Source organism: Haliotis asinina, chromosome 14 (genome assembly GCF_037392515.1).
Source record: "Haliotis asinina isolate JCU_RB_2024 chromosome 14, JCU_Hal_asi_v2, whole genome shotgun sequence".
NCBI lineage: Eukaryota > Metazoa > Mollusca > Gastropoda > Lepetellida > Haliotidae > Haliotis > Haliotis asinina.
The window spans coordinates 10,027,210-10,053,242 of record NC_090293.1 but is presented as its reverse complement, the minus strand read 5'-3'; the positions used below and the strand labels follow the sequence as shown (position 1 = coordinate 10,053,242).

At 40.8% G+C, this 26,033-nt stretch overlaps 3 protein-coding genes and 2 pseudogenes across 3 annotated transcripts; 2 read left to right on the top strand and 3 right to left on the bottom strand.

Moving 5' to 3' along the window:
* Positions 1-3,764: 3,764 nt before the first annotated feature.
* Positions 3,765-6,716, bottom strand: LOC137261810 (uncharacterized). The gene is made up of 2 exons (XM_067799594.1): positions 6,635-6,716; positions 3,765-5,643 (listed from the first exon to the last, which is right to left on the bottom strand). Exons 1-2 carry the CDS (start codon positions 6,672-6,674, stop codon positions 4,832-4,834), a joined length of 852 nt encoding a protein of 283 aa, XP_067655695.1. The 5' UTR covers positions 6,675-6,716; the 3' UTR covers positions 3,765-4,831.
* Positions 6,717-8,846: 2,130 nt separating this feature from the next.
* Positions 8,847-9,635, top strand: LOC137262092 (uncharacterized). The gene has a single exon (XM_067799872.1). It carries the CDS (start codon positions 8,847-8,849, stop codon positions 9,633-9,635), a length of 789 nt encoding a protein of 262 aa, XP_067655973.1.
* A 2,567-nt stretch (positions 9,636-12,202) lies between these two features.
* On the bottom strand, positions 12,203-24,461 carry LOC137262091 (protein flightless-1 homolog; annotated as a pseudogene).
* Positions 14,235-16,242, bottom strand: LOC137262019 (uncharacterized; annotated as a pseudogene).
* LOC137262203 (uncharacterized) lies at positions 17,978-19,553 on the top strand. The gene is made up of 2 exons (XM_067799998.1): positions 17,978-18,006; positions 18,709-19,553. Exon 2 carries the CDS (start codon positions 18,717-18,719, stop codon positions 19,503-19,505), a length of 789 nt encoding a protein of 262 aa, XP_067656099.1. The 5' UTR covers positions 17,978-18,006; positions 18,709-18,716; the 3' UTR covers positions 19,506-19,553.
* Positions 24,462-26,033: the final 1,572 nt, after the last annotated feature.

Below are 26,033 nucleotides of genomic sequence, written 5' to 3'. Positions count from 1 at the left end.
ACTGACGCATTTGAACATGTGAGTGTGTTAGCACCAAGTCGTTGGGCATTCAAGTGAAACTGGGAATAAACCTAGCATGTATTTTCTGACACGACAGCTCTCTATATTAGTTCAGCGGATAATGGCATGATTTGTATGGAATTGTGCATTTTCATGTTACAAGTGAACATTTAGTTAAAATACTAAGAAACTAATATTCTAACATGTTTCAGATAGGGAGGCACTCAAAAATATGATTAATTATTTTTGTAATAAGCTAAAAAAAATATTGTGACAGATTGAGCCACTGTTATTTGTTGTGTGGAAAGTACTAGAAATGAGGTTAAATGAGAGTGATCTCCCCTTTGTTGTGACTGTGCTAGTTATGCCATCAGTCAAGGTTACAATGAGGTAATCAGTCAAATAGACCTATTTAACTGGAAAATGTTATTCTGATGTTACACACATGGCAGGAAGAATGTTCACTGCTTGTGAGGAGACATGGATGGTGAGTATAACTCCTTTTATTGTGTTAGCTGTGTGCAAGGGGCATCTGGGGATTTCATCACAAGTTATTAATGTCCCATACAGGGACATTAATACTTGATAAGACAAATAATATATGTCTCCTTCACTGGTGTATACTTTCACAATTGTCTAAAACAAAAATTGCCCATGATACATTGTACAGATTACTTAGCATTTTTTTAAATAATGGTATCACAGGCTGTGTAGAATTTATGTGTAATAATACTTTCCTCTCACTGATTTTATGTTTTTAGATGGAGGGGGACTTCTGTTGAAACTATTTGTTGAATTAGAGTTTTGATGGCACGTCACTACCAGTTAACTAAAAGTCATATGCAGTTTAGTTTCTTAAGACAAAATGGTTTATAAACAAAATAATGTCACTGATATTTGGAACCTTTCAGCTTTAGATTTCAAAATCATCTGGGTGTACAAGTTTGATGTCCATGATAATTACTAATATCAATATAAATACAGCAGGTTCACAGGTTATTCATATTCTCAAAATATCAATCACAAGAATTATCCTATGACAATGACAGTTACAAATAGACAGATCATAGTATTATGTCCTGAAAATAATTTTATTTTTGTCTGCTCTCCAGAAGATAATAGTTTTATTTTTTTCCATCTCCCATGGATGATAACTAGTCAAACACAGTCCACAGATGCAGCTTAGATGGACTGGAGTTTGCCAGAAATGCAAAAAGGATGCTGTTATCTGCCCAGTCAGGAAATGGTTACGCCACAATGACTTGGAACATACTCCACAATCGCAAGTGCAAGCCTTTTCTGAACATGGACAGCTGACAAATGATATAAATTTGAGTTGTTTTGGGGATGTTCAGACCTGAGAAATCTCAGTCATATTCAACCAAACACAACTGAAGAGTTCAAGAAAGGGAAGTCCTTTTCTTGAGCATGGACATGATCTTCTTCTAATATCAACATGGGACACTGCTGCATCAGCTATTGTAGAAACTTTGGATAATATTGAACACCTTGGGAATGATCGACTTTGTCAAGGAAAGATTCATCAGAACCTATCAAGAAGAACAAACTGTCACTTTTGTCATCACCTCAAACAAACTGACAGTCATCCTCAAAGAAACAAATCAGAGTAAAGAATGACTGTAGTCATACATACAATGTCAAACTAGAGAAGGCAATTTAGATGGATTTTTCAAGCATGCAAATCAAATTCATATTGATATGCTTTGACCATCGGTTAAATCACAGCTTCTTCAGTGTCTGGAAGATGTTTTCTGTCTTACCATGAATAGACCAGAATTTGGGCTAACAATACTAGATGGATCAACAGTTGTGATTATGGTGGAACCTTGAGAATATAAGATATTTTCATCGTTCAGTGAGGGAGTGTTTACCAAGTATCTAGAAAACCAACTGGAAAACACAAACACAACAAGACTTGATATTTTCTGGGATATGTACAAGACGGCGTGTAAGAGTAGGTGAGTCCATGGACAGAGAAAGCGAGTTGAAACTCATTTCTTCAATATTCACAATATTGATGTATCTTAGAACAAGTGACGATGTGAATCTGAACAAAGCAAGAAAGTTTAAAGAGAAGACAACAGTTTATCAGGGAGGACATATATGGGAACAGTCAACTATCGCAATGCATCCAACATGTGGGAGTCCTCATGGTCAACAATACCAGAAAGATACCATGGTCAAAGACCTGTCAACAACTGTTGAAGGATGTTGTGATAGATGCTAGTGTCTTAAAGCTGCCCTAAAGTGCACTGTCTTTGTGGTGGAGACTGCCCAGTAATTTGGTCATGTTACTCTGAGTAGGTAAGCGAGGAAATCCCCAGACAAGTATTGTTTATGGGAATCTTTATTAGGTTTAAGATGATTCCCAATATCACGGCAAATGGTGGTAATTAAGGTTTTCAGTATTCCGACATATGTTAAATGGTACAAGCAACATACATGTATTTGCCAAGTTTGATGCACATTACATGAAAATTGTGGAAAGTCTCAGACGGTGGAATTTTGAGTGGACATCGGTGGCCATCTTGAAAATGAATATTCAAAGCATCTCTTTTTCTATCTCATTTTCATAGTATAAGCATCATATCAGCCATGCATGTTCTATGAACATTGTGGAATCTAAGTCTCTAACGGTGTAATTTTGAGTGGAAATTGGCAGCCATCTTGAAAAATGGCGGCCATCTTGAATATTCAATGCCTCGCTTTTTGTATCTCATTTTGATAGTATAAGCAACATATCTGCCAATTTTCATGCATGTTGTATGAAAATTGTGGAATTAACATGGAATCTAAGTCTCTAACGGTGTAATTTTGAGTGGAAATTGGCGGCCATCTTGAAAAATGGCGGCCATCTTGAATTTTCAGTGCCTCTCTATCTGTATTACATTTTTATCGTATAAGCAGCATACCTGCCGATTTTCATGCTTGTAACACGTAAATGCATAATTATACCATTATCCGCTGGACTATATAGAGCAGCCTCAGACTTGTTCAAGCCTGTTACGTTTTTGCAACCATGAGTGAATCCCGGTAATAGGTTGATTTCATTCAGATCGTTAAAATTCCCCTCTGGAACTGTGTAGCCTGAATTCATTAGTGTTATTATCATTGGAAATCCGCGTTAGAATTGTTCTCGACTAACGGGTGGGCAGGCTGTGTCATGCTCGTGATGTTAATCACTGGATCACCGTCAAAGAAGACACACACACACACACACACACACACCACACCACACATCCACACCACACCACACCACACCACACCACACCACACCACACCACACCAAACCACACCACACCACACCACGCACACATCACACACACACCACCACACCACCACCCCACACACGCACACACACACACGCACACACACACGCACACATAAACTATTGATATCAGTATCTAATGAATGTATATTCCGGATGTAATCAGCCTCGTGTTTAGTTTTCAGACGAATGCACGCACCAATAACAGCTAGTGATCTCTTGATAGTTCAGTGAGTAAACTTTAGTGTAATTAAAACGCCTCTCCACCTTCGTGAACTGTCAAGTCTCATTTCTCTGTTTAGCTGCTGAACTTCTAATGTTACGAGCATCAATCTGCGAAATTAGAATACTACTCCTGTCAGTGAACCTTATCATACGTCATTCGCCTCATACGACAGGTACAGCATAAATTCTAACCCAGATTTTCACAGGCCAATACAGTTCCTGAGGACATCGTAAACAACACAAGAGGATGTAGATGATGAGGAGATTTATTCGACAAGAAAGGCAACATGATTAATTCCACCAACTGAAGCTTAACATAACATCACATGTCATACTATATGAATAAACCACACATGAAAGTTAATCTTTGCTTTAAATATATATTAACATTTTCTACACATTATTTTCTTTTGCTAAGATTTGAATGAAATGAAAATTTGTTCGAGATAGATACAAGTTGATCATTACAGTCACAGATATATATTCATCGCCGTAGGATAATCAGTGTTAATCCGTACACTATACAGAAACACAGTCTGTGATAATCAAAACGTTTCCCATAGTTTGACACACGAGGTGTTACATGCGAAACTCTGTCCCGTTAAAGAAGATGCATGGACTAGTTAACACTGGTGGGTATACTGGAACACTGTTAACACTGGTGGGTGTACTGGAACACTGTTAACACTGGTGGGTATACTGGAACACTGTTAACACTGGTGGGTATACTGGAACACTGTTAACACTGGTGGGTATACTGAAACACTGTGAACACTGGTGGGTATACTGGAACACTGTTAACACTGGTGGGTATACTGGAACACTGTTAACACTGGTGGGTATACTGGAACACTGTTAACACTGGTGGGTATACTGGAACACTGTTAACACTGGTGGGTATACTGGAACACTGTTAACACTGGTGGGTATACTGGAATCTATCACAAAACATTGTTGGGCTGATACAGATTTTACCTCCCAAAGAAGGTGAGTGAGAGAGCACAATATGTACAATATACAGAACACAGACCGACAGAAATGGTGGAACATATGAACAAACCCAAGAAGCACTGACGATGTCATGCTTATGAGTGGGACCGACATAGAGTTATCTCGAATAAGGCACGACACGCTAACCACGTATGTACGTTGGTGCACGGATTTATTGAATAGGTTCATAGAATGCGTTGCCATTGGCAGCAGCCCAATAACATCTCGTTCCAGTAACGACAAACATGATTCCTGAATAACTCCTAGATGGGCACTGAAAACCGAATATCAGCAGTTGGAACAAATGTTCCTGCCAAATTTCTAACCCTAGCGCCCATTGGACTGAGATTCTTGTTCATGTATCTTGACAGTCTGTGACACTCCGTATTTAAGGTGGAGAGAGCCGGACACCGGCCAGGTAACGGTCCGAGAGTTGTTGATAACTACACTGAAAAGTTTTCCAAATCTGTTTTTGTCTTTAATGTCTCTCAAAACGGTAGCCACGTCTCCCTGGACAGTCATCACGTGTCTCCTCTCACCACGGGTGTCCCGTATGACTGCAAGGACCGTCCCTTTAAGTTTCACGTCCATTGAGAACTCATACAGACAACTCGTCTCCTCTATTGTCAGTTCAGCTACAGTGACGACATTACTTCTGGAGGTGATTTTTGTGTCCACTGACCACTTGACCTTACTTTCAATAGTGTTCTGCTCCTCGTTATCCACATACAGTCGATGTCCAAAGCTGGCCTCTGCTTTGGAAGGTTGGTAAAGATTTGGAGGAAGGGTAAGTTCGATGCCGACGTTTATATCCCTGGAGAAACCTTTGGTTAGTTTGGTGGTTGCTGTGGAAACTGTCTCCTTCTCAGCCCGGAATGTCTGTTCTTGGTCTTCCTTGGTGCTGTTGTCGTATTTGGAGTCATAGAGAACGTGTACTTTAGAGGGAGTCGCCTCAACTTTCGTGTATTTAGGCGTTAATGACGTAATCTTCACTCTATCCCACTTCAACTCGATATCAGCCTCTGTAATCTTCAACTTTCTGGAAAGCAAACTTTGTCTGGGAGTCTTGAGGTAGGTCGTCCATGCCCATTCCTTGAACATCGTACTAATGTCTGTAACTTTGGAGGACGTACCTGAAACTGTAAACAGTATCATATCTCAATTTTCCGTACTCAAAATGTTTCAGATTGACCCGACCAACTGAATACTAATTCATCGCTTGACCGTCTCACAACTGGTAGGGTCAGTTATTGTGAGGGGTGCATCTTTATCAGTTTATTGTCAACATATCCGAACAGCCGAGAAAGGATCGACACAGAACATTCTTTGCTCCCCCATGTAACGAAGTTAACTCGAGAGTATAAGAGTAAATAGACCTATCGTTTGCGTCAACTGACCTACCGGGTCATGCGTATAGGTAGAGTAGCTCAGGTCAAGCCGAACAAGCTGTATGCAACAGATAAAAGCTTTCGTATTTCCTGCGCTATTACGAATTGTTTGGTGCACACATTTGTCATAGATACAACCACCTTTCACAGATGACATGTACTTCTTTACGTATGTCTATGTGTACGTACAATGTCGCTAACTGCCTAGATAAAGGGTACGGTAGACCTTGTCGTCAAAAGCGTAGATATTCAAGATTAACGATTGAGTTCTTTCAGTAGATCTTGGCTTATGGTGTCAATCACAGGATTGTTTGGTCCAGTCTCGATTATAATCAGATCTCTGTCGCTGAGCAGGAGTACGGAGTAAAACACAAACATACATGGACACTGAGCACACATTTGGAACATCCTTATTAGTTTCATGCTTTAAGGCGACACTCTCTAAAATATGTGCGATCCACAGTTGTAACCCCGGTGATAGTTTGTGCAACACATGCATGAAGACAAACGAAGTCTTACACAACAACTGTGATGTCATGCTATTTTTTTCGATTAATTCTTTTGCCTGTGGGCTGCCTCAACGTCAGAGGCGGCATTACTGCTGGTTTTTGCACAAGTGAAGTTTGACACGGACTGAGAGGTTAAAAAATCACATTGCGTTACATATAAACGCGGATAATACACACACACGCACACGCACACGCACACGCACACGCACACACACACACACACACGCACTGACCTGAGGGTGCATCAGGAAGATAAGCCATATTCTGTTGCATTATGCCACTACCGTCCAGGTGTAACGTCAACCATTAAATACTGAGGGGGTGAGCTAGACCATGCTTTATATAGCCCAGCTGCATCACGTGTCAGACAGGTATATCACCGTGTAGCGTGTACCTATATCTGGAGTCCACGAACTGTACTTCTAACGTGTGCAACTGGGGGTATTTCCGAGAAGATAAGGGCGATATTAGTTTCAGTTACAGCGGTTAACCCTATGGAAAGGGTATAAGTGAAGATACTGCATTTCGTCTAATTCATGGAGACAGTGCATAATGATTACAGTCAACCCATGACGAGTATATCAGTTGAACCAATGGAAGAGCACATTACTGTGCAGTTTAGACACACCATGTATTATGAAAACGCCGTGGCTCGTGACGTTGATTGACATAATGTAGTGATATCAAATGAATGTCACGTGGAATGTGTTAAATATTTTAGTGAATCGAATTCTAATTAAAAATCGTAAATGACCCCCTGATCTGCTTCGTCAATAGTGTTTGTATTTCAAAATATATGTAAGTAAATATTTCCCGAGTCATGTATTATTATTTCTCATTAAGCATTATTTCTCTTTCTATAACTGAGTGAAATATGGGTTCCTAGCATTTTTGCATATTTTCAGGATCTATCAGCACGGGTAGATTATCATGTATGCATACACGCACATTCACGCATTGCATGCACAAATGGTTAGCTGGTTAGTGTTTGTTTTGATTTTCTTTTTGCTTAAAGTCGCACAGAGAATAATTTCAGTTATATGGCGGCGATCTGCAAGAACATTGATCAGATAACTCAATGGTCAACGTCATGAGCATGATTTCCTATGGTGAGCGAGTCTGACCACACGATCCTGTTCACGACCAGCGTGAGTTGCTGAAGATCAATTCTAACCGGGATCAAATATGGATGTGTATGTTAAACTGCACAATCGGACATTTTTTCATACTTGTAAACACCCGTGAAGGTCCCGGGGTAGAATAGACCTTCAGCAACCCATGCTGCCATAAAAGGGGGCTATGCTTGTCGTAAGACTAACGGGAACGGGTGGTCAGACTCGCTGACTTGGTTGACACATGTCATTAGTTCCCAATTGTGCATATCGATGCTCATGCCCTTGATCACTGGGTTGTCTGGTCCAGACTCGATTATTTACAGACGTCCGCCATATAGCTGGAATATTGCTGAGTGCGGCGTAAAACTAAACTCACTCACTCACTCATACTTGTAAACGTACAGAAAATGTGTGCGAATTTGCGATTATTAACACGGCTTATATATCATTATTACATGCAGTACATTGACGAGCGTTCTAACAACCGTTCACTAACAAGTTGAATGTATAATCGATATCTAAGTTGCTCAGTGCTTGCAGTGTCGTATCTATTGATTGCAATGTGAAAGCTTTGTGTACCGCTAACACAGTTAATGGTAATGCCAAGTAAGTTGTACAGAAATATGTCTGACGATTTTGTTGAACACTGGTCCTTTGTCGCCTTTGTCGTCCTTTGAACACGTTTTGCTATGTATAATACTCTAAACGTCATCCAGATTTCATATTGTGACTTGTTGCTATTTAACGCCGTATCCTATTCTTGAGTTTTGGTCAGACACCTGTAATTTCTGATCTGAACACTAACGGCACCGACAGAAACGAAAGAAAATACGTACCAAGGTTAAAATGTTATGGACTTTAAGTAACACAGGCACACAAATATTATTTGATAATATCTATTGTTGCCAGCAACCCATGCTTGCCATAAAAGGCGACTATGCTTGTCGTAAGAGGCGACTAACGGGATCGGGTGGTCAGACTCGCTGACTTGGTTAACACATGTCATCAGTTCCCAATTATACACATCGATGCTCATTTTGTTGACCACTGGATTGTCTAATATTTACAGACCGTCGCCATGTGACTGGAATATGGTAGAGTGTGGCGTAAAACTAAATTCACTCACTCACTTTATTGTTGCCACTGCGACAATCAAGAGCAGAAACACATACTAATAGGCCTCAAGCCCATATCTAGTGTTCCCCGCCCTGACATTGCTGGAATATTGATATAAGCGGCGCAAGACTAAACTCACCCACGCACCCACTCGATGTTTAGAATTTGAGTTCATTTATCAATCAGTCAGCTATGTTTTGCCCTAGATATCAACATGCCGAGCAAACTGACGGACCTGGATGACGTCATTAAGAAGTGGGCGTGGGCGACATTTGTTAAAACGAAAGGACAACACGACTACAACGACTACCAGCTACACGTGGTGTGGGACGGCGTCCGATTTAGTACGGAACAACCCACGTATTTCTTTGGGAGATACGATTACAAAACACCAAGGTCAACGTTCCTTTTCAAGGCCAACTACGACAACCGCACAAACGTCACACATGATCATGAGATAAGAAAACAACGCACGACATCGGCGACAGCGAGGGTTGTAATAAGACGAGGTTTCTGTCGTGGTGCGGATGTAGGTATTAAACTTATCGCTCCCGAAGATGTCGCAGCCGCTTTTAACAACGGCATATTCATCGCCGGTGAGGAGGGTAACAGGACAGATAACTCTCTTTCCTGGGTGATCAAGTACAGCGTGACAGCGCCACCTATGCGGAGAACAACTGCTGTAGTGAGGGTCGTTGAAAAACGTTTCAGATGCCGGTTCAGAACCACCGTGAGTATACGGGGACGCGTCGTTGTCGTAGTTGTAAGCACCACTACCAACCACCAGGTTCAGGTCGAGGGTGACATAGCAACTATCATCGGAGACGCAATAGTGCAACCTGAAACATATATCCCTAACTGCGTCTATGTTGAAGGAGACGTGGTCAAGTGGTCAGCTATTGGTAAACTACATGTCTCGTATGGCGTTTCACAAGAAATGGACCTTGCACAAGAGCAACTACCTGCAGAAGTGGATTCCAGAAACTATGCTGGACTGGCGTAAAATGCATTTCTCGAATGATTTTTGAAGGAGATCTGTTGATGTCAAAATTGAATATTTATTTGTAAATTTCCTGAACAAAACTGATTGTTCGCTTACACGAAGCTGATTGTTCAGTTACCTAAATAAACCGATGGTGGAGTTACTTATACAAAATTGATTAATATATGTAGCTGCATAAACGAGAGGCAAACTGTTGCGCAAATGGGGTTATGCACCGTAGAGAATATGTCCAGTCTTCTTATATGAGACCGAAGCGAGCAAAGGTTGGCAACGCACTCCCCTCGCTTCGGTTCAAAAAATGTGTTTCATGTCAAAGTAAGATATCGCCACCCTCCAAGGTACACTCCCTTTTCCTCACTGGGTTGTGTTCTCAGATTTCCAACCCCATATTTAATAATTACTCACGTGAGTGATGCATACATACATACATACATACATACATACATACATACATACATACATACATACATACATACATACATACATACATACATGCACTCACATACAAATACACACAGACAAACATACATATGGCGTAGTGAGCGTATATAGCAGGGGAGGTAACTCTTTATGTATTCCATACGGAATTATAACCTGTTACTTCACTGCGTTGAACCGGAAGCTGGCCGTAATGGAGGTGAAGGACGGTCTGATGTCTGATTGCACTAAAATGTTGAATAGACCATATTTCACGTGAGTAATGATTAAATATGGGGTTGGAAATCTGAGAGCACAACCCAGTGAGGAAATGGGAGTGTACCTTTGATGATGGCGATATTTTACTTTGAGATGAAACATTTTCTGAATCGAAGCGAGGGAGGTGCGTTGCCAACCTTTGCTCGCTTCGCTCGCATATAACGAGACTGGACATATTCTCTACGGTGACCAACCGCATTTGCGCTACAGTTTACCTGTGGCTCAACTAAATTGGTTTGTCTATGAGGGGTCGTGGCTCCGAGCTAAGCGCACGCGCACGCGCACACGCACACGCACACGCACACGCACACGCACACGCACACGCACACGCACACACACACACACACGCACACGCACACGCACACGCACACGCACACGCACACGCACACGCACACGCACACGTACACGCAATAGTATATAGCCGTCGCCACTGTCCTGGATTTACTCTAATAGCCACATGACTTCCATTCCATGTTCAGAAGTTAGAAATGGCTGTCAACTGGCACTATGACAATTACTAAATACTACTTATATTTATATATTTAGTTAATTACCCAATAAAGATAAGAAATGTAAAAGTACTCAATTCTATTAACTAGTGGGATTATACAAAATACTGGTTACTCCTAAAAATGCAATTACTCATACATAAACAGACATGGGAGTAAATACCCAATTGCTAGAAAAATTATATGGAGTTCTGTAATGAAATTAAAGGATTCACAGTGTTTACTTTTACAAGAGATACTGTTTGAAATATTCCAATGAACAGAAGCAAAAAAATCATAAATTTACCAGTGTCAAGTTGTAAGAATGTGTACGAATGTGACACTTTTCAATGGCGTGTCCACACATATAAACTCGACGAAAACGTGTTCAGATACGACACTAGACAACAGAAACACCAAATAAGTGATCACTAATGTGTTCAGTGATATTTTCAATGACTATCACGTTCCAAGTTTCTCAAATGATGACATAACAATAAATTAGACACAAAATATTCAAAAGTTACTTCACAAGAATTCAATTATATACGAAACACACAAAAGGAGAAGTTAAGCAAAGTGTAACCGCTCTCATTAAAGTAAAGAACTAAGAGGAAGCAAAGACATGCTAATCTGCGCTGTTTGCAGCAGAGAAATGTCAGTTTCAATGCGCTTTCGTTCGAACGTTTTAGAGTGCCCATGGAATGTCCTTCTGTCCTTTTATCATTTATCATATATATGCTTATTGGAAGCATAAAAAATTGCCCTGTAATATTCGACAGTTATCATTTCCTTCATGGAACTTTGAAGTCATCCCATTCACTACCACATGATATCTGATGACGGTAGTGTATGGTTGAGAGACGGTGCGTGCGTGCGTGCGTGCGTGCGTGCGTGCGTGCGTGCGTGCGATATACACTTTTCCAAAGTTTTGGCTGGAAATGTAACCCGAAGAGGCATGAAATCCCCTGATCACGTGTCAACATTTCGTTATCATTTCAAACTCACTGTCAGGGAATCATATCTGATGTGAGCAATGACGTGTTCCCAAAATGTTTCTTCGCAAAGTAAAATTTCATCTGTACTGGATTTTTATCTCAATCTGTAGGGAAAGTCTGTAAAGTGTATCTGCAAAACTGCAGGCGTCAAAGGCAAGAAGACACCCATACATTTTATATCACACTTGAAAATTCTCTCTCTCTCTCCTCTCTCTCTCTCTCCCGCTCTCTCTCTGTGTCGCTCTTTATCTCTAACCGGTCTCTTTTGCACAATTTGTAGAAAACAGGAACATGTTTTTTGTGCACAAGAATTCAAAGGACAAACGGACATGGTTATTTCAGACATGGTAATCCTACAACCGATTGAAACGCTCTAGTTACCAATCTAAGGTTGACAGGTCGTGAGCAAGTCTTTCATTCACTTAGACGTGTTGAGGTGGTGACCCTCAAGATCTGGCTTCTTTGTGAATCCGCTCCACGACTCGAGAACGTCACTTGAACAGGTGCTCAGTCAAAGAGTGAACAATAGGAAACGAGAATATGATCTGTTACGTATGTTAAACTCTAAAGAGAGATGTTCCAAATTTAAACATGTGTGTGAATTAATGTTAAACAGTAATAACAAAAGCAACATATATATTCAAGTACGGCCGATTAGGGAACATAAAGGCATCGTATGTGGTTCTTAGAAATACACTGAAATCTGTGTGATATTTAAAGTAGTATATTCATCGCACAACGCATTCACAATACCCAAATGACAGCAGTGCCAAGTACGTCCTGAATACCCTGAAGATACTCAGGGCGTTCAGGTCTGACATGGGCCACGGTACTGACGCATTTGAATATGTGAGAGTGTGAGCACCAAGGCGTTAGGCATTCAAGTGAAACTGGGAATAAACCTATCATGTGTTTTCTGACACGACACCTCTATAGTAGGAGCTGCCAGACTCGCTCAAGCCTGTTACATTTTGCTAACCATGAGTGAATCCCGATAATAGGAGTTTTGATTTCATTCAGATCGTTAAAATTCCCCTCTGGAACTGTGTAGTCTGAATTCATTAGTGTTATTATCATTGGAAATCCTCGTTAGAATTGTTCTCCAGAAATCCAGCTTTTCATAAGCGTCGACTAACGGGTGGGCAGGATGTATCATGCTCGTGATGTTAATCACTGGATTGTCTGCTCCCGATTGAATTATGTACCGGCGACCGTCATATGTATGAAATGTTACCGAGTGCAGCGTTAAAGAACACACAAAACACACAACACACAATACACAACACACATCACACATGCACACAACACACAAAACACAAAACACACACATCACACATCCACACACACGCACACGACACACACAAACTATTGCTATTAGTATCTCATGAATGTATCTTCCGGTTAGAATCACCCTCGTGTTTGGTTTTCAGACGAATGCATGCAGTAACAACAGTTAGTGATCTCTCGACTGTTTAGTGAGTAAACTTTAGTGTAATTAAAACGCCTCTCCACCTTCGTGAACTGTCAAGTCTCATTTCTCTGTTTAACTGCTGATACTTCTAATGTTACAAGCATCGATCTGCGAAATTAGAATACTACTCCTGTCAGTGAACCTTATCATACCTCATTCGCCTCATACGACAATTACAGATTAAATTCTAAGAAATTTTCACAGACCAATAGAATTCCTGAGGTCATCGTAAACAACACAAGGAGATGTAGATGATGGGGAGTTTTATTCTACAAAAAAGGCAACATGGTTAATTTCACCAACTGAAGCTAAACATACATCATATGCTATACAAAATGATTAAAACGCACCTGAAAGTTAATTTTTGCTTTAGAATTATATATTAATATTTTCTACACATTATTTTCTTTTGCTCAGATTTGAATGAAATAAAAACTTGTTCGAGATTAATACATGTAATGTCAGATCGAGATGTACAGTCTTCTGAAATATTTATGGGCAAATTAAAACACTGAAAGTGTGGTATAATTAAATTAATTCTAAATTAGCATTACTATCGTTACCACTACAAAACTGATGGCAATACAAGTTAACCATTACAGTCACAGATATATATTCATCGCAGTAATAAAATCAGTGTTGATCCGTACACCCTCCGTTAGTGTTGTCTCAAATGCACGAGAAACTATACAGAAACACAGTATGTTATAATCGAAACGTTTCACAATGTTTGACACGCATGCGAAACTGTCCCGTTAAAGAAGATGCATGGACTAGTTAACACCGGTGGGTATACTGGAATCCATCACAAAACATTGTTGGGTTAATACAGATTTTACCTCCCAAAGAAGGTGAGTGAGAGAGCACAATATGTACAAATATACAGAACATAGACAGACATAAAAAGTTGAACATATGTACAAAACTAAGAAGCATGCCATGCTTATAGATTGAACCGACATAAAGTTATCTGGAGTAAGGCACAGCACGCTAACCAACTTGGCGCAAGGATGTATTGAATATGTCTGCTGGTTTACTGATAGTGAACTCCTCTATGTGGACTCAAAACCGAACATCAGCAGTTGGAACAAATGTTCCTGCCAAATTTCTAACCCTGACATCAATTGGACTGAGACTCTTGTTCACTATTGGACTGAGATTCTTGTTCATGTATCTTGACAGTCTGTGACACTCCGTATTTAAGGTGGAGAGAGCCGGACACCGGCCAGGTAACGGTCCGAGAGTTGTTGATAACTACATTAGAAAGTTTTCCAGATCTGTTTTTGTCTTTAATGTCTCTCAAAACGGTAGCCACGTCTCCCTGGACAGTCATCACGTGTCTCCTCTCAGCACGGGTGTCCCGTATGACTGCAAGGACCGTCCCTTTAAGTTTCACGTCCATTGAGAACTCATACAGACAACTCGTCTCCTCTATTGTCAGTTCAGCTACAGTGACGACATTACTTCTGGAGGTGATTTTTGTGTCCACTGACCACTTGACCTTACTTTCAATAGTGTTCTGCTCCTCGTTATCCACATACAGCCGATGTCCAAAGCTGGCCTCTGCTTTGGAAGGTTGGTAAAGATCTGGAGGAAGGGTAAGTTCGATGCCGACGTTTATATCCCTGGAGAAACCTTTGGTTAGTTTGGTGGTTGCTGTGGAAACCGTCTCCTTCTCAGCCCGGAATGTTTGTTGTTGATCTTTATTGGTATTGTTGTAGTATTTGGAGTCATAGAGAACGTGTTCGTCCTCTTGTGACGACGCAACTTTCTTGTATTCAGGCGTTAATGACGTTTTCTTCACTCTATCCCATTTCAGCTCGATATCAACTTCTGTAATCTTCAACTATCTGGAAAGCAAACTTTGTCTGGGAGTCTTGAGGTAGGTCGTCCATACCCAGTCCTTGAACATCGTACTAATGTCTGTAACTTTGGAGGACGTACCTGAAACTGTAAACAGTATCATATCTCCGTTTTCCGTACTCAGAATGTTTCAGATTGACCCGACCAACTGAATACTAATTCATCGCTTGACCGTGTCACAACTGGTAGGGTCAGTTATTGTGAGGGGTGCATCTTTATCAGTTTGTTGTCAACATATCCGAACAGCCGAGAAAGGATCGACGCAGAACATTCTTTGCCTACCCATGTACCGAAGTTAACTCGACGTGACGTTTGTCCCCGTTTAAATGAGAGTAAATAGACCTATCGTTTGCGCCAACTGACCTACCGGGTCATGCGTATAGGTAGAGTAGCTCAGGTCAAGCCGAACAAGCTGTATGTAACAGATAAAAGCTTTCGTATTTCCTGCGCTATTACGAATTAACTGAATACTAATTTATCGCTTGACCGTGTCACAACTGGTAGGGTCAGTTATTGTGAGGGGTGCATCTTTATCAGTTTATTGTCAACATATCCGAACAGCCCAGGCAAGATCGACCCATAACATTCTTTGCTCCCCTATGCAATGAAGCTAACTCGACGTGACGTTTGTGCCAACTGACCTTTGTCAGTTGATTGTCACAATCTCCAAAACACCGATCCGCGAGAAAAGGTCGTCGGTTAACATTCTCTGCACTCTTTTGCGTCAACTGACCAAACGGGTCATGCATGTATATAGAGTTGCTCTGGTCAAGTTTAACAAACTGTATGTAACAGATAAAAGCGTTCGTATTTCCTGCGCTATTACGAAATGTTTGGTGCACACAACTGTCATAGAAACAACCACATTTCACAAATGACAGCTTTATGTATGTTTGTGTGTACGTACAATGTTGTACAGTAGACCTTGTCGTCAAAAGCGTAGATATTCACGATGAAGGATTGAGTTTCATACGGATTGAGAGGTTAAAAAATCACATTGCGTTACATATAAATACGCATAATACACACACGCACGCGCACACGCACTGACCTGAGGGTGCAGCAGGAAGATAAGCCATATTGTGTTGCATTATGCCACTACCGTCCAGGTGTAATATCAACCATTACATACTGAGGGGGTGAGCTAGACCATTCATTATATAGCCCAGCTGCATCACGTGTCAGACAGGTATATCACCGTGTAGCGTGTACCTATATCTGGAATCCACGAACTGTACTTCTAACGTGTGCATCTGAGGGTATTTCCGAGAAGATAAGGGCGATATTAGTTTCAGTTACAGCGGTTAACGCTATGGAAAGGGTATCTACAAGTGAAGATACTGCATTTCGTCTAATTCATGGAAACAGTGCATAATCAAAACAGTCAACCCATGACGAGAAAATCAGTTGAACCAAAGGAAGAGTACATTACTGTGCAGTTTAGACACAGCATGTATTATGAAAACGCCATGGCTCGTGACGTTGATTGACATAATGTAGTTTTATCAAATGAATGTCACGTGGAATGTGTAAAATCTTTTAGTGAATGGAATTCTGTCTAATTAAAAATCGTAAATGAGCCCCAGATCTGCTTCGTCTATCCGCTGTCAGTAGTCTTTGTATTTCAAAAGATATGTAAGTAAATGTTTCCTGAGTCATTAATCATAATTTCTCATTAACCATTATTTCTGTTTCTATAACTGAATGAAATGTGGGTTCCTAGCATTTTTGCATAATATTTTCAGGATCTATCAGTACAAGTAGATTAGTATCTATGCACATACGCACATTCACGCATTGCCATACACAAATGGTTACCTGTTTTTCAAATGTTTGTTTTGATTTTTTTTTTTGCTTAAAGTCGCACAGAGAATAATTTCAGTTATATGGAGGCGGTCTGCAAGAACATTGATCAGATAGCCCAGTGGTCAACGTCATGAGCATGGTCTCCTAAGTCAGCGAGCCTGACCACACGATCCTGTTCACGACCGGGTTGCTGAAGATCAATTCTTACCGGGATCTTCAAGCGTCTCGGCAAATGTATTTGTAGCTTAAACTGCATAATCGGACATTTTTTTCATACTTGTAAACACCCGTGAATGTCCCTGGGCAGAATAGGCCTTCAGCAAACCCATGCTTGCCATAAAAGGCGACTAAGCTTGTGGTAAGAGTCGACTAACGGGATCGGGTGGTCAGGCTCACTGACTTGCTTGACACATGTCATCTGTTCCCAATGTGATGCTGTTGATCACTGGATTGTCTGATCCAGACTTGATTATTTACAGACCGCCGCCATATATCTGGATTATTGCTGAGTGCAGCGTAAAACTAAACTCATTCACTCATACTTGTAAACGTACAGAAAATGTGTGCGAATTAACGATTATTAACAGAGTTTATATATCAGTATTACATGCAGTACATGGACTGGCGTTCTAACAACCGTTCACTTACAATTTGAATGTATAATCGATAACTAAGTTGCTCAGCGCTTGCAGGGTCGTATCTATTGAATGCAATGTGAAAGCTTTGTGTACCGCTAACACAGTTATTAATAGTTCTGGGATTCCCCTCGGGAATGGTAATGCCAGGTAAGTCGTACATAAATATGTCTGACGATTTTGTTGAACGGTCCTTTGTCGCCGTACACGTGGCAGAAAGACGTAGACGTTCCTAATATAGAGCTGTCGTGTCAGATATCACCTGATAGGTTTGTCCCCATGTTCACTTTAATGCATAACGACCGGTCACATATAGGAACATATACATGCATTTCATATGTTCTGACGTATGAGGCACGTCCCATAACCTAGCTCAAGCGTGTTCAGGAATTACTCGGTACTGGTACCATTCCGGTATGTTGAACACGTTTTGCTATGTATAATACTCTAAATGTCATCCAGATTTCATATTGAGACTTGTTGCTATTTAACGCCGTATCCTGTTCTTGAGTTTTGGTCAGACACCTGTAATTTCTGATCTGAACACTAACGGCACCGACAGACTATGAATAGACGTTACAATATATATGAATGAGGGTCAAGCACCGACAAAAACGAAAGAAAATACGTACCAAAGTTATAATGTTATGGACTAAGACGAGATAGTATTTAAGTAACACAGGTGCACAAATATATTTGAGCGACATTCAGAAAAATGATAATGTTTATTGTTGACAGCAACCCATGCTTGCCATAAGACTAACGGGATCGGGTGGTCAGGTTCCCTTCGGTTCCCAGTAGCGCAGATCGATGCTCATGTTGTTGACCACTGAATTGTCTGGCCCAGACTCTAATATTTACAGACCGTCGCCATATGACTGAAATATGGTAGAGTGTGGCGTAAAACTAAATTCACTCAATTACTTAATTGTTGCCGCTACGCCCACGAAGAGCAGAAACACATACTAATAGGCCTCAAGCCCATATCTAGTGTTCCCCGCCCTGACATTGCTGGAATATTGATATAAGCGGCGCAAGACTAAACTCACTCACGCACCCACTCGATGTTTAGAATTTGAGTTCATTTATCAATCAGTCAGCTATGCTTTGCCCTAGATATCAACATGCCGAGCAAACTGACGGACCTGGATGACGTCATTAAGAAGTGGGCGTGGGCGACATTTGTTAAAACGAAAGGACAACACGACTACAACGACTACCAGCTACACGTGGTGTGGGACGGCGTCCGATTTAGTACGGAACAACCCACGTATTTCTTTGGGAGATACGATTACAAAACACCAAGGTCAACGTTCCTTTTCAAGGCCAACTACGACAACCGCACAAACGTCACACATGATCATGAGATAAGAAAGCAACGCACGACATCGGCGACAGCGAGGGTTGTAATAAGACGAGGTTTCTGTCGTGGTGCGGATGTAGGTATTACACTGATCGCTCCCGAAGAGGTCGCAGCCGCTTTTAACAACGGCATATTCATCGCCGGTGAGGAGGGTAACAGGGCAGATAACTCTCTTTCCTGGGTGATCAAGTACAGCGTGACAGCGCCACCTATGCGGAGAACAACTGCTGTAGTGAAGGTCGTTGAAAAACGTTTCAGATGCCGGTTCAGAACCACCGTGGGTATACAGGGACGCGTCGTTGTCGTGGTAGTAAACACCACTACCAACCGCCAGGTTCAGGTCGAGGGTGACATAGCAACTATCATCGGGGACGCAATAGACCAGCCTGAAACATATATCCCTAACTGCGTCTATGTTGAAGGAGACGTGGTCAAGTGGTCAGTTATTGGTAAACTACATGTCTCGTATGGCGTTTCACAAGAAATGGACCTTGCACAAGAGCAACTACCTACAGAAGTGGATTCCAGAAACTATGTTGGACTGGCGTAAAATGCATTTCTAAAATAATTTTTTTGAAGGAGATCTGCTGATGTCAAACTGAAAATTTATCTGTAAATTTCTTGAACAAAGCTGATTGTTCGCTTACACAAAGCCGATTGTTCAGTTACCTATATAAACTGATTGTGCAGTTACTTAAACAAAACTGATCAATGTATAGTTGCTTAAACAAAACTTATTCTTCCGTCCTCATCCACACAAAATACAGCTCCATGGTTTGAAGCGATAATATATAATATGAATGCATGCTAAGGTTGAATAAAATTTACTGTCATTGTTTTCAAAGGTACAAGCAGGATAACTGTATGTGTGAGTTTTCACATTAAAGGCGGATGTTTATTCGTTAATGATGTGTTTTGTTCCTTTGGTACCTGAAAAATTGTCGTTGGTTTTTCGCGAGAGTGTAATTAAACATTTGTCTGACAGGGAGAGCTTCATTTCAAATCTACATAGATTGGTGAATATCTGTGTTCATTGAAGTTAATCAAACTGGCGATATGTATTCTGATGTTATCCTCTATAAGTCTGTTTTAGCAGATATAAACCTTTATGTCGAGTATCAAGGATATGTCCTTCTTTCATTGTGTGCTACATGCATCTTTAAAGCAGTATAAAACAAAATGAAATATATCTTGTCAAACAGTTACGAGAAAATTTGTCATCCTCATTAAATACATCACATTAAATATTCCCCTGTCCCTTTCCTACTGGAATCAAACCATTCGACTAAATGAGGATTTTTGCCACATGTGAAATACGTGAATGAATATTAATAATAATATCTGACATGTGACTCATAGCACTACAAGTTACTGATGTACAAGCAAACAGATATGGAACTCACTCCTAAGACAGAACACCTTGCAACAGAAATTATGAGCAATGTTCGAACAAACACAGACATGCCCTACAAGATATACAGACCACTGAGCTATTGTTTGAAACAGCATGGTGATGAGATGGTGAGATTTACTGCAGAATGGGTTTACTTCCAAATACACCAGTTGACGGGGATCCGTCTGGGGCTAAACATTACAGCCAACCACTACCATGCTTTGTCAAAACTACTTTGTTAACACACAACCCTTGTTACGTCGCAACCGATTGGTTTGTTAAACGACATTTGTATACATAGGTTCTTTATTTCATCAGTCCCTTTTCACGTGAATGAATGATATTTAGAGACTGACGGTGGCGCGTTGATACACATCACTTTCACGACCGTGTGGCAACGCATATTTATAACCTGGGTATTTCCCAGTTGAAGGTGTCCGAGGCGTAGTGAATAAATGCTTTTGTGTGTGTGTTTGTGTGTGTGTGTTTGTGTGCATGCATGCGTGGTATTGGTTAAATCTCCTCAGGGCAGAACACTTTTTCAATGATTTGTCTGGAATTGTAAACCCGAAGAGATATAAAATCCCGTGATCACGTGTCAACATGCTTGAACAGGTGCATACTGGATTATATACTGTAAGGTACAACAGCTTTGGCAAGGAGCGAACAGTAGAAAAGGAGAACATGAACATTGTTACGTCTGTTAAACTCTAAACAGAGCAGGTCCGGATTTGTGCCTCCAATGAATTCACTGACAAGTAAAGGTGAAGTCAAATGATTTTCTCCCAAGAAGATTGTTTTAAGATCTGGCAAATGGCTGACGTCCTTCTCACTGTGAATAGTGTTCATGTTGAGCTCTTCTAATTTCGTTAACCGTTGAAGATTAGCAGGAATCGTTTTCAGGCCACCATGATTTGCAATCAAATCATACGATACTGTGAGGCAGCTTTGAGATGTCCACCGTCGTCATTGGGCTTCCGCTAATGTCTTGATAGGTGACTTTCTTCAAATATGAAAGCCCATCGGGGGTCGTATTGAGTTGATTGTAGGAGATTGTAAGGGACTGGAGTTTTGTTTGAGATGCGAATAAATCCCCCCTAATGCTATTTTCCGTTAGTTTATTATAGCCCATGTCTAGCTCCGTCAGCTTGGGAAAATGCTTTAAAACGTCGGGTAACCGAGTCTCCATTCTGGACGAAATTGCTTTTGTGAGAGTGTCACTGAGAAATACAAACGTGGTCAAATCTGGGCCAAAACGTGGACTGTCAGTGAGGTCCAGGAATTCAAACTGTCCCATGCAGGCAACCTGGTGAGTCCACGCGGAGGAGCTCGGGGTTCCTGAGAATGACCTGGCACGGAATGTGGTCAGGCCTCTCCCGAGAGTTCGAATAGTGTTGTTGTCCCTCTGAGAAATGACATTACAATTCAGAGCCAGGTCGGTGAGGACAGTTGTCTGAAAACTTGAGGAAGAGAGGTTAACCAACAGATGACCATACTGAGTTTATTCAAGGTTACTACTTACCCCAGGAAAGTGTTATCAGCATCAATAGATTTATTGTATCCAGGACTAACACCTCGACACAAACATGGGTGAGGTGCTGGACAAGCGTTGTCGGGTTGTAGAAGAAAGGATGACACACCGGGCTTGAACACACTGGATGCTGTCACCTCGACACAAACATGGGGAAGGTGCTGGACAAGCGTTGTCGGGTTGTGGAAGAAATGATGACACACAGTCCACGTAAAGCGCCACCAGTGCCAAACTAATGGAACATAGAGGAATCTGGAGATAAAGATGGAACATGAGTGTTCATACGCAGAGCACACGGTTCGTTATACAATTAATATTCATATGACGATCACTTAGCACGTTTTAATAAGCGTTCATGTTAACGAAAGAAAGAGCAGCATGTGCTTCTGTATGTCTGTGTGTATGGTTTGAGTGCCAATGTGAGTGTGTGTGCATCCGCGTGCGTGGGTGTGCGTGTGGTGAGGAAGAGATAGTGTGTGGTGTGAGAGAATGCATGTGTATGCGGTGAGAGCAGGAATACATATTAAGTATATATTTGTGTGAGAGAGACAGATCGTCAGAAAAAGGAGAGAGGGCACTAGCTGTACCTCGTGGATTTCGATCCTAATAATAGCTATTACAATAAGATCAGTTGGGTTACCATGGCGATGCCTGCTCAGTTTATAGCTTCTTTATTATAATTTTATGTACGAACCTGGATCATACGAGGAAAATATTTCATCTATGTAAGAAAGATATTTTGTTTGGTTACATGGAAAAGATTTGGTTTTGAAATAATCACATTAACCAGAGTAATGGGAGACGTCTTGACTTTCATGTCATGATATAGTTTACACCAGGGACAAGTTATGGTATTTAGGCATCATTATATCAACACGCTCCTCTTCTTATCACGCAGTCGTAGATACAAAGGCATAATTAATAAGGCTACACCACAGCTTCCATGCAATTACCAAGTACGATGCTAGTCTATACTACTAACGAAAACTCTACATGAATCCTACCATCCTGTGAGTGTGAACGTAAAGTTAAAGTGTACAGCAGGACCGTCCTTTCTCATTCATCCGGCGAAGTTCTAAGATGAAGTGAGTTTGGTTTTACGCCGTTTTTATCAACCTTTCAGTAATATCACCACGGGGAACATCAGAAATGGGCTTCACACATTGTACCTATGTGGGGAATGGAACTCAGGTCTTCAGCGTGACGACCGGGTACCCTAATCTTTTGACTACCCCACAGCCCCCAGAAGATGAAATAGGTCAGTGAGTTTAGTTTTACGCCGCACTCGGCAATATTCCTTGTGCATGGCCGCGGTCTGTAAATAATCGAGTCTGGACCAGACAATCCAATGACCAATAGCAGCATCAGCATCTATGCAATTGGGAGCCGATGATATGTGTCAACCAAGTCAGCAAGCCTGACCACCAGATCCCATTAGTCGCCTCTTACGACAAGCATAGTCGCCTTTTGCGGCAAGAATGGATTGCTAAAACCTGTTCTACCCCGGGTAGATCTTCATGGGTCGAAGTTTGAAAGGAGTAACCCTGAACCGGTATTAGAATCAAGAGAGAAGATGCTTCATGTCTTCGAGAATGCCCAACGTCTACGTGCCTTGACAGATTTACCTTAGGCTAAATTAAAAAAGTGAAATATTTCACGGGCATCGGCGTGTCACTTTTATTTGTGCTCGTAACAATTTCTTATTGCCATTTAAAAATAATTTTGACTCGGCCGCGCCCCGATCATTGATTTGTCCACTATAAGAATGAGTGTCAGTAAGAACGAGGGTGACTGAATCTACAACTCATTCACACGTGCTAAATCTCCCAAGCTGTATTTCTGTGAGAAAAATATAAAAATACCTTCCTCCCTCGTCACTTATTTTCTATAAAATTTTTTTAAAAAGTCCTATCACCCTCGTCACTTTTGAAATAAATGTGCCCTCGAAGTATTTAATTTCTTTAGGCAGCCTAAGTTATTGGTGGATATGATGTTACGTTAACATACGCTAATAGGTCAGTCATCAATCAGGTTATATACTATTAAACTATATTTCAAGCAAGTGTAATGGGCAATCTGTTTCAATTTGTCTTCCGAATTTGTTTTCGCTAAACCCCGGTAATGACATCGAATCGCCAATCGAATCTTCAGCCCTTATCTGACACAAGGCGAATCATCACACCAACAGACGGTTAACTAAAGCAGCCTTCACCTTTATCAGCATCTTCGGACCAAATATTAGTTGCAGCTTGGTGCATTAACTGATTCGTCCTATAGCGGTTGCTTCATGCCGATTGCACTCGCTATTTAAAACTACTATTAAATTGTTAGGGGATATGCCAGTGCATATGAGAAAAAGTAATATGTGCACATACAGATGAAACTTGCAAACCAGTAATCATCAACACGATCGTCAACTGGGATACGATTACATGCGTGAAGCAAGTCAGTGAGTCTGACCACCCAATCCCTTTAGTCGCCTCTTACCAGAAGCATGGATTACTGCTGAGCCGTTCTTACGGAATCCGATCCTTACGGAAGTACGTGAAGTAGACAATCATGATCAGTTGTCCGATGTCCATTTTTGTGGAAGCCGCGGTTGTTGAGAGGGTCAGTTCGCCGACTGTGTGCTGGCGATTGGATGCCTGATCTACTAGCGTGGTTTCCAATCCAGCATGGGTATCCACCAAAATTTACTTTTGTTATCCCAAATATAGCTTAGGCTTCATTTGACCTCTTTCTAAATCGCATGGTGTATTCAACCTGTAAATCGTAGAAGTGTGGTGGAGGCTGAGGTAACGTGGCATATGTGCTTCATGTTGTATTGTCGAACAGCTTTAACGATTTTGTGAGTATGGTTTTACGCAGGTTTTAACAATATTCCAGCAATATCACGGCGGAGAACACCAGGAATGTACTTCACACATCGTACCCGTAAGGGGAATCGAACCACTAAAGTACCCAGCCGCTTTAACGAAGTATCACACACACATGGTGATTCATAGACGCATTGTCATGAAACAATCGGAATCGTAGAATGGTTGCCGGTTAATGCAGAAGTGTCTAATACCAGTTTCACTGGCAACTGCAATGAGGATTGATAGCTTGATGATGTAAGAATGATGTAACCAGTTATGGTTTACTAACATGTGTTGTGGAGGTGTAAATATTGGAGTATGAAAACAACACATAATTATTTTAATTATTTATTTACAGTACGTGTACGCATATAAATAGTTTAAAGATTTACAATCAAATTGAATATCAGTACATTTCTAGTATGCTGTGAACAAATGTATCATAATTTTATGCACACAAAAAAGACAAAAAAGAAAAACAAACAAACAAAAAAAGCAAAAAAAAAAAAAGACCACACGAAAACTAGCTGAAATAATAAGTGGTTTTGTAATGTTTATACAAAAAACATTTTAACAGGTAACACAGGCCAATGTCTAAAACATATGTCATATAACAACAATAATATACGGTATTGACACTACATGTATATATATATATATATATATATATATATATATATAAACATCAACCAAATATTCAAGGCATTTTAGAAATTGTACAGTTGAAGGAAATCCAGGTTCATGGACACTCAAGTTCTTTACTGCAATGTGTGCGAGGTTTCGGCGTACTAACACGCACTGAGTTTGTCACTTGTGCACTTGCTTGATAACCGTGTTTGTGCCTACAACGAAACGTCGCACTCATTGCAATGAGGAAGTTGACTATCCATAGAACTTGGTTTTCCTTCATTAACCAAATCCTTTATACATTCCTTCCAGACAATTCTGTATAACAAAATTAATGAAAACAAATGATTTGGTTTCGTACTTCATATACGCATGACATTATTCATGATGAAACTACTTCCAACACTTAAGTCATTTTCTGTATAAACAAACTGACCCACTGTGCAAGTCGTCAGTCACTTGGAATCCAACATCTTAGTAGTCTTGGTTGTCTAGAACAATCCAAGTGTTTACATGTTTCACTAGAGCGTCTGTATTCTTTGTCCCTTTCACTGCTTAGCAAACATTTAACGATCAGTGCCGATGGCCGCACGTTATTCGTTAAAAATAGGTTTCGCTGGACACATTTCCTCAGAGGCTGTACTTTCATCACTGTTTAGAAACAGCCTC

What these genes read in the sequence shown, in the direction of transcription:
- LOC137261810 (XM_067799594.1), bottom strand. Translation starts at nt 6,674, where the DNA reads ATGCAACAGAATATGGCTTATCTTCCTGATGCACCCTCAG. An exon ending in TCTTCCTGATGCACCCTCAG is followed by an intron (nt 5,644 to 6,634) that starts GTCAGTGCGTGT and finishes TACTGTTTACAG; the next exon opens with TTTCAGGTACGTCCTCCAAA.
- LOC137262092 (XM_067799872.1), top strand. Translation starts at nt 8,847, where the DNA reads ATGCCGAGCAAACTGACGGACCTGGATGACGTCATTAAGAAGTGGGCG.
- LOC137262203 (XM_067799998.1), top strand. Translation starts at nt 18,717, where the DNA reads ATGCCGAGCAAACTGACGGACCTGGATGACGTCATTAAGAAGTGGGCG.